Below are 9,349 nucleotides of genomic sequence, written 5' to 3' on the forward strand. Positions count from 1 at the left end.
AGTCGTGAGAGGTGGCCAGGAGCCTGGGCAGTTGTGCCCATTTCTGGTCAGGGGGTGGGGCTTGGCAGTGCCCCCCCCCCCATCCTCACCCCATCCCCAGATGGGCTGGGAGGTCATGCTTTTAGAATATGCTTACTTTGTTGCTCCCTCCGGTCGGTCTTGGCACCCCAGCCCTACGACCGGGGTCTGCTGAAGCCCAGGGGAGGTGGGGTACGCTGGCACCGGCCTCTCCAAGAACCATCACACTGGGCAGTAGCTTCACAGCCAAAGCCAGTGGGGGGCCGCCCCCCGGCAAGGCTGGAGAAAGGAATCGGCCTGGGAAGACGTCCCCGTGCCGCGAAGGAAAAACACACTGTCTGCAGTGTTCCATAGAGAGCCTTTATGCCGCGTCACCCACGCCCCCGGGGGGCGCGCCTTGCCCGGACAGGTGGGGGGTGCGCACCCGGCCGGAGGGCTTCCGAAGCAGCCGCAGGGCCAGCCCCCACCCCCGCCCCCAGCATCTCTTCCTTGTATACACGAGGGATAAAATTACATTTGTACAAAAATAGATTTCTTTTAACCTCTCCTGATGCTGTAGACATCTTCTCTTAGCCCCCTCCACGTTGCGTGACCCTCGAAGCGGCCGCCCCACGTCCCCGCTAAGACATGGCTGAAAGCTGGGGTCCGCGACCCCCACCTTGCGCATCTTAAAATCGATGCGCCCCCCCCTCGCCTGGAGAAAGTCATTTGAACCCGGATTTCGTCCAAGGATGGGTCTTCGGGTACTTCTTACACGCACGAGTGTAAGCAGACACGCAGCGCAGCCCGCGTGGAAGGGCGCAGGGGCAGGGCCTCTGCGTGGACTCCGCCCCGCTGCCCAGGGGGCCACGCTGGGCGAGGCCGCGTTGGGGACATCAGAGGACGCCGTCTTCTGCCGAGGCCCCCCAGGACAGCGTCGGGTGCCTCCTCCAGGTGGCCCAGGCCTTGTGCCCCCCAGGCCGCTGGCCGCGCCCAGTGCTGGCCCGGGACCCTCTGCAGTCTGGTGGCCTCCCGCAGGCCAGCCTCCTGATGGGGCATGGCAGGAGCTTGGCCGTGCCCCCGGGTGTGGTGACCTCTCTGCTCCCGCCACAGAGGCACCTGGCGACATCGGTGGGGGTGGGGACCAACTGAGGATGTACTGGGGGGCTGGCGGAGGGGGCAGCTGTGTGTCCTAGGTCATTCCATCTGAACCACGAGGGAACAGGCACGGGGTGGCGGCCACCAGGTTGATGTTAGTGCTATCTTTAGAAAATTAAAGATTGTCCCACCAAATAATAATAATAATAATAACAATAATAATTACAAAAGAAATCACCGTAATTGAACCAGATTTGTAAGGACAGTATAGAGGTCGGCTCAGGAGACCCCCTGCTAGCCTAGAACGGCATGCCTTTCCCCCACCAACCTCCTTTCTGGACGGACAGACAGACGGCTGCAGTGGTGACAGTAACCAATCCACAGCCCAGGTGGAAACACCGGAAGAGTCCAGTCCAATGAGACCCGGGCCAGGGCCCCTCCAGCCCAGGTCACAGGCCAGCAAGTTCGCCCTGAAAGGAGGCCACAGCTTGTGGGAAAGGCCGTGAAGGTACGTGGCTGGTGGCCACAGAGGGACATGGGGAGCAGGGGGGTGGGTCCCCAAAAGTGCCCATGCCAAACTTGCAGGCTGACTGCCCCCACTTCTGAGTGGAGGCCCCCCCAGGCAACTTGGGGCAGAGACAGACGGTGAACCATGGGGCCAGGTGGAGAAGCAGCCCCCGCCCCCTGCAGTGAACACCGCTCCCTAGGGGCCGGACCCCGCCCTACCCAGGCACCCAAATGACCAGAGGTCCGAGATGTAACATGAACAGTGCCCAGGCCCCAAAGAGAGAAGAGGCCTGGGAAAGAACCCCCACTTCATCAGAGCACTCAGTGGGCACTCAGCCCCACCCACTCAGAGCCACTCCCCCACAGGGCCCCACACTCACCATCTCACACCATCAGAGCCCTGCCCCCCCGACATTCAGCTCTGCCCACACAGAGCCACACCCCTAGAGCGCCCACCACCATCAAAGCCCCACCCCCACTCAGCTCCACCCACTCTCAGAGCCACATTCCTACAGAGCCCCCCCTTGCCATCAGAGCACCCCACAAACACTTACTATCACATACGCCCTCAGAGCCCCCCCAAGAGTCCCAGGCACAGTGGAAGAGGGCCCTGACTGGACAGGCTGGACCAGGGCAGCCTGGGGCCTCCACCTGAGCAGAGGCCAGGATAGTGCCCACACAACAGGAGTGAGGCCACTGGGCTTGATGGGCCCAGTTCCCCAAGCCTCACTGGCCTGCTGACCCCACCTCCTCCAGGAGCTGCTGCTGGGCGCTGGAGGAAGCATTAACGGCCCCCAAAGTGAAGGGGGGGGTCACCCCAGGCAGTGCATGGACACATGCAGAGAAAACCAAGGAGTCGGGGGTGGGCCCCCAAATCCCACACCCCAAGATCAGCTTGGCTAGCTGCAAGTTATCTTTGGAAAGCGCTGCTCACCCTGCCCCTGTGAGCAGTAGGGGTACCCTGGCCACAGATGGCACCCTCTCATCTTCGGGGACACTGGGGGTCTTCGGCCTCGGGAACACTGGCCCACCCACCATTCCCTCCTGGTGCCAAAGCGCCCCAGGCTGGCCAGGCATGTGATAATGCGGAGAGGAGAAAGGTGCTCCCAGCTGCCACCGCCAGCCAAGCCCAGGTCCTGGGCCTCCGGCCTTGGACCCGGCCGTCCCTGCAGCTGCCCCCACAGGGCGGCCTCTGCCTCAGGACACAGACCAGTATAGAGAGAGGGACAGGAGGAGGGCGCATCTGAGGTGAGCAATGACAGTATCGGGCGGGGAGTCCCGGGGGCCACACGGGTCAAGCAGAGCAGGGGACAGGCGTGGACAGACGGACGGTCTAGGTGATTTGGTGGGGTGCCTCCAGCATTTCCATGAGGAAGGTGTCGATGGGCGTGTCCCCGATGAGCTTGAAGAAGAAGAGGTGCTCCAGGCACTTCAGGCCGATGGAGCGCAGGGCCGGCAGGCGGAGCAGCAGCTTGGCGAACCTGGACGGGGGAGAGGGGGTGGGGGAGGCAGGGGCAGGTCAACCTCCTGCCTAACTCCTGCCCCAGTGTGCTGCTGGATGTGGGTCTGGGGGCCCCTCGGGGTGCAGGGGGGTTAGTCGGAAGATGGGCGGAAGCAGGGGTACAGGGTGCACAGGGAACCCCAAGAAGGATGGCCACAGTCAACTGCGAAGAGGGGGGGCGCGGGAAGAGGGCTAGGGGGCACATGCGGGTTAAGATAAGAAGCCCTTCTCCGAGGGCAGTGGGGAGCCACAGCAGGACTAAAGCAGGGGAGAAAGCAGCAAGAAGGCACCCATGCCACAGCCACTGCCCTGGCCACGTCGGCGAGGTGTGGGGATGAGCAGGCAGGCCCAGGCTGAGCTGCTCCAAGGACAGGGGGCTGAACTCAACACCGCTGAAGACCAGGGGTGCTCAGGAGGGCTCCCCTGCCCTAGCCAGCACCCCTTCCCCCAAAGTGGACAGAGACCAAGTTGTGGAAAGGCCAGCTGCCTGCCGCCCAGAAAGGGGCTGCCCCTTCTGGGCCGTTTCCTGGGCAGGGGCTGGAGTTTAGGGTGGCAGAGGTCAGGGGACAGGCATGCAGGGTAGGGACAGGCCAGTGGCACACACCCCATTCCCATCCCCCAGCACTGCCCAATCCTCCGAGGGTCCCCAAGGGGCCATGGGGCTGGAGCCCACCCCTCATCCTGACTTTGGGGAGCAGCCTGGCCCACCGAGCCACCATGCAGGCAGAAGCTGGGCCCGCGGCTGGTGCTGTGCCAGGAACTCGCTGTTTTCTGCTGAGCTGGCGCAGCGGCCCAGGGGTGGGCGGGTGGCCAGGACAAACAGGCCCGCTCCCCCCTGCTGCACTGTCCCTCAGTCCGGGGAGTTTCCCTTTAAACCAAACCAGATGAGGCAGAGGGTGGGCACAGTTAACCGTGTGTGCACCATGTCTGCGCACCCCATCGCCCCATCCCTAGGAGCCCACACGGGGAGCCCCATGGCCCATGCCTACCCCTGCATGTCCACTGCATACCGGGAGGGAGGCCTTGCCGGGGGACAGCAGACCTGGCCACCCCACGGCCTACCTTCGGAGGGTCTGGGAGTGGGGAGAGACAACACAGCCCCTTCCTCTCTGCACAGCAAATACAGGGGCGGTGGGGTGGGGGGGGGGTCCTCAGGGCTTGGCCACAGTGCTCACCTGCCCGGCTGCTCAGGGTACTTGTGTTTACAATAGGCCTCCAGGGATGCGTACACCTTCTCCCTCAGTGCCTCCACCTCGGCCGGGTTAGAGAGCCCCTTCGAGTCTGGAAAGGGAAGGAGCCAGAGTCCACCGAAGAGCCCGGCCAGCCCCAGGGCCACGGGCATCCCACTCAGCAGGGTCAAGGCCCCCATCACCCCCAGGGCCATAGGCATCCCATATAGCAGGATCAAGGCCCCCATCACCCCCAGGGCCATAGGTATCCCACACAACAGGGTCAAGGCCCCCATCACCCCCAGAGCCATAGGCATCCCATATAGCAGGATCAAGGCCCCCATCACCCCCAGAGCCATAGGCATCCCATATAGCAGGATCAAGGCCCCCATCACCCCCAGGGCCATAGGTATCCCATACAGCAGGGTCAAGGCCCCCATTACCCCCAGGGTCAGACACACACACAGGGTCAGAATGCCCCACTGGTCCTGGGGTCAATGACGTGCCCACATAAAGCAGGTTAGGGACTCCCATTGGCCTCAGGGTCTTGGGCACCCACACAGCAGGGTCTGGGCCCCCATAGGCCCCGGGGACCAGAGGTGCCCATTCAGCAGGGCCAGGGCTCTCCCGGGGACCACATGTGTCACAAGCACCCCCACACAGGGTCAGACTCCCAACTGGTCCCACAAACTTCTAAGGGAGGCTTACACCCACAGCCAGGCTGCTGGACGACTGTGAGCCGCCCTTGACCATGGTCTCCATCTGTGCGATCCACCGGCCTGCTGTCTACCCTCCCCTGGTGACCTCGGCAGCTGGGAGCCAGCTCGGGTGGCTGTGGCTATGCTGAGTCAGATCGGGGAAAGCTGCCCACCTTCTATAAATCCCACCCCCCACCAGGGTGCTGAGGGACCTGGAGCCACCTGGAGCCTCAGAAGTTGTGGGTGGGGGACCCGGGGCAGCCAGGAGTCCCGCCTGGAAGGGGCTCACATGGGGACATGGTGCTCAAACCACCAGGGGCTGGGGGTGGGGGGTGGGGACAGTGCATCAGCTGTGGTCACAGGATTTCTGCAGGGGCAAGACCTGGGTAGGGGTGCCTCTCAAAGAGCTCTGCTGAGGGCCGAGTGTCCACCTCAGCCCCTCCCTGGCTCGCCTTCCCTGCTGATCCCACCACCAGAGCCTGGGAGAGCCCCTCTGTGGCACTCTCTTTGTACTGAACACTACCCAGGCCAGCCCCCTGCCCACAGCCGGTCCCACCCACCACAGCTGCCTCCCCCCACAGCTCGGGGGGAATTCCCAGGGCTCCAGGAGCGCACCTAGATCCAAAATATGGGAACCCCTTCACTGTGCCCCCAACTCCCATCTCCAGGGCAGGCACCCCCTCGCCACACCCAACCCCTAACTCAGGAGCGCATTCTCTTGCTGCACTGCCTCCCTGCACCCCAGACTCCCAGTCCAGGACAGTGTCCCCTCTGCACCCTTAACTCCCAAACCAGGATGGGTGCCCTCCCTGCACCCCAGACTCCCAGCCCGGGTGTCCCCTCGCACCCCCTTCACCAGGTCCCTGCCTTCCTTCACCTTCATCTCTGCTGCGTTTACTGAAAGGACCCTGGCGGCGCATCAGAGAAAAGAGGAGGTGTCTGGGAAAGGCTCGCCCACCGGGCGCGGGGGGCCCGAGCTCGGTTTGGCTTCGGGCTTGGCTACCAGTTTCCCAGGGGCTACGCGCGTCCTCCAGGGCCCCAAGGCGGACAACCGGGCGGTTGCTTTGATGCCCAAGAACGCAGCGAGCGACACCTAGTTCGCATGGCTATTCGCATGGTCTCCGCTAGAGGCGCCCCTTCCCGTTTGACCCAGAGCCCTTCTCCCCACCCCACCTGCGGGGCCAGGTGTGGGCGGGGCCGGGTGTGGGCGGGGCCAGCGACGGGGCGGGGCACCATACCCGGGTTGAAGAGGACGATGGCGCGCAGGCAGCCCAGCTCCGTCTTGTCCATCTGCATGTCCCTCATTTTGGACACGAGCTCCGTCAGCACCCTGCGGGGCGGCAGGAAAACGCCATGCCAACGGGCCCGTGCCCTCGCAGGGGTGTGGGGGCAGCTGCCCAGAACAGGGGAGGGAGGGAGGAAGCCTGGGGTCTGCACAGCCCTTCCCAGGGTGGGCGCCCCCTCTCACTCCGGCACCTCTGTGGGAGGGTCTGGGGGCCGAGGGGGTCTTGCATAGGCTGAGCCGCCCTCGGGGCTGGGGCTGGACGCTGGGGCCAGGCTGCTGCTGAGACTGCCCCTCCACCACAGAGCCAGCCTCCAGGCCCCATGGCAGAGAGCTGGGGTCCTCCAGGGGCCATCCCTCTACCCACCAGCCCCTGCGACCCCCGCTGGCCTCTCCCCACATCTCCAGTGGTTGGCCCAGTATCTCCCAAAGCATGAGCGCTGGTCAGGGAGGTCGGGCTGCAGGGAGGAGGTTTGGGGTGCCGGGGCCTGAGGGTGGGCAGGGTGGGCTGCAACTGAGGAAGACACATGGGGGCAAGCAGGCTTGTGGGGCAGAGGTGGGGCAGCTGGTGCCCGGCCTGGAATGAGGGCCAGATGTCCACTGCCCTGGGTGGACACACCTGGAGGTGTGCCCTGGAGGCCCCTGCACCTCCATCCTGTCACCTCCGATACACCTCAACACCTTGGTCTGTGGTGTGCTTCCCACACAGACTCCCGGAAGATGGTTTTGGAGGGCCATGAGCCTGCACCCACAGCCCCCATCGCCCCCCCCCTCAGGGGGCCCTGAGCCCCACCACTCCCTCAGCCTCCTTCATGGGGCCCTGAGCTTCTTGCCCCCGTCACACACATGCATGTCAGAGACCATGCGTGTCATTTAAAATGGCCACACCCATGGGACGGCTAATCACGAGGTGAGTGGTTCAAACCCACCAACACAAAGACGTGGCTGTCTGCTCCCCAGAGATCACAGCCTCAGAACCCGATGTACGGTCACTGTGAGTCAGAAGAGACGCGCTGGCTGCTGCTGTGGGGGACGTAATGCCCTTGGGACGTGGCAATAGTCACAGCTATCCTTGGGGGAGAGGGGTGTGTGTGTGCACGATCCATGCACTTCTAATGCCCAGGTGTGACGGCGGTCACCTTCAAGTTCCAGGGCTCGCAGGCATGCTGTGGCACTCACCTGGGACCCCTCAAGCTGTTCCTCCCCATCTGGGACCCGGTGCCTCCCTTCCAACAGAATGCACAAGGCCCCAGGCGCTGCCGCCTGGACAAGGCACGGGGGTGGGCCTCGCATTCGAAAGGAGCAACTTGTGGGAGACAGCCTGGCCCCCCCACCGTCAGCCTGCTCTTGGGTGAGGGGTGCGCAGGTGCGGGCGGGCCGTCAGGTGTGCAGTGCTAGCGCACACCTGGACAGAGAACTAACTGCCAAGTCCCCCAGGCGCCGTGGGGGGGTGTTCTCAGGCCCGGGCGTGTCGGGGCAGAAACGCTCTTGTGAAACTCGGCGGCAGCCGGGCACGTTTGGAACAAAGCCCTATTTCCTCCGCACGGCACAGAACCCCCAAAACAAAGCAAACCCACTGCCACTGAGTCAATGCCGACTCACAGTGACCCCTAGGAGCGGGCAGACAGCCTCGTCTTTCTCCGAGAAGCAGCCGTGATTTGGAACTGCTGAGCTCGCTGTGCGCAGCCCAGCCAGTGGCCACGAGGGTGCACGGGGATCGAGGGATGGGAACCAACTAAGCCGCATGGTTCCCTGGTTAGCTGGCTACCTGGTTAACCACGAGAGGACTCCCCCAGATGCTGGCTCAGTGGGGTGCAGCCCCCCCAACCCCACCGACAGCATGACAAGCCCGCCCCAGCATGCACCGCCCTGCCCACCTGTCAAAGATGGCGCCCACGCCTGCACTGTGGGCGCTGTTGCGGTGCACGTGGAGGCCGGTGGCCAGCAGGATGCCGTCCTTCACCGTGATGGAGCGGTGGGAGAAGGACGCGATGAGCAGTTCGTTCCAGCCTGGGGCAGTAGGGGACACAGGACACCGTCCGGGTCAGGCGCAGGGGCCACTGCCCGCTGCATGACCTTCCCAGAGATCCCCTGGGTTGCCCGGGCCGAGGGCTGGCTGGGCAGAGGGTCTTGAACCTAGGACCCTTCCCCAGTGAGGGATCACATCACTGAACATGAGGCTTCGAGGCAGAACTTGCCTGTTCCCAGAGGGCCCAGTCCAGGGCCATGCTACAGGGGCCCCGGCACAGCCCACTCACCTGCCCGCAGCAGGATGACCTGGTCGTCCAAGGGCAGCTCGGAGAAGTGCGGGACCCGCTTGGCCCACTCCACCAGGGTGAAGAGTTGCTTGTCTGCGGCCTGGCAGATGTTGGTGACAGGGTCATTGGGCTGCAGGGCAGAGGGCATGGGGTCAGGGGAGGTCAGGGGAGATGGCACACCACTGGGTGGGAGGCGCAGGAGGGGCGTGAGTCCGGGACCTTGGGAGACCAGGAATAAGCATCTGACCCTGAGCTGGTGGCAGAGAAAGCTTTGGGATTAAGGGGCCTAAACCCCGGAGCTGGAGGGGTCTCCGCACTAGGGGGAGGGAGGGGAAATTAGGGGATTGAGGGGCCTGAACCAAGGGGTTGGGGGGCCTGCCTCCTGGGGTTGAGATCTGATCTGGGGGCTAGGGAGGCTTCGCAGAAGTGACAAAAACAAAACTCAGACCCTCCCCAGAAACCTCCAGACAGCGCTGGGCCGGCCACCTGTCCCCAGCCCAGGAAGGCTGATTGGAACTTGACCCTGAGCAGAGGATGCACCCATCTGAAACCCTGGGTCTGAGGTCCTTCATTGCCACTGCAACAAGATGGACCTGCATGGTGCCCAGCACAGGCCTGGGGGCAGAGGTTCCAGAGGAGGAGGAAGGGGCTGGGGCGGTGGGCTCCTGGCATCTCTGGGCTGCCATGCTGCCCACCAAACAGGTGCTAGGGACACCTTGTGTACTTTAAAAAAAAACACACAATTTCTTTTAACAGATCAGGAGGTGTAAGTGACAGTCAAGACCCAGGACCCTGCGTGTTGGGGGTCCCCTGGCCAGGGGGGGAGGCGGGGCTTCCAA

The 9,349-nt window shown here is 63.8% G+C and overlaps 1 protein-coding gene across 1 annotated transcript in view; it reads right to left on the bottom strand.

The window, feature by feature from the left end:
* Nucleotides 1-357: 357 nt before the first annotated feature.
* Nucleotides 358-9,349, bottom strand: part of RXRA (retinoid X receptor alpha) — a 19,903-nt gene continuing 10,911 nt past the window's right edge. The window contains exons 6-10 of the mRNA XM_004714524.2: nt 8,511-8,640; nt 8,130-8,262; nt 6,209-6,300; nt 4,279-4,384; nt 358-3,083 (exon numbers count right to left, since the gene is read on the bottom strand). Of these exons, the coding sequence (XP_004714581.1) occupies nt 2,936-3,083; nt 4,279-4,384; nt 6,209-6,300; nt 8,130-8,262; nt 8,511-8,640 (609 nt within the window). The 3' untranslated portion in view covers nt 358-2,935. The remainder of the gene's footprint in view (nt 3,084-4,278; nt 4,385-6,208; nt 6,301-8,129; nt 8,263-8,510; nt 8,641-9,349) is intronic.

The sequence above is a fragment of the Echinops telfairi genome, unplaced genomic scaffold (assembly GCF_000313985.2).
Source record: "Echinops telfairi isolate 266 unplaced genomic scaffold, ASM31398v2 ScPeMD7_25;HRSCAF=90, whole genome shotgun sequence".
In the NCBI taxonomy this organism is placed as follows: Eukaryota; Metazoa; Chordata; class Mammalia; order Afrosoricida; family Tenrecidae; genus Echinops; species Echinops telfairi.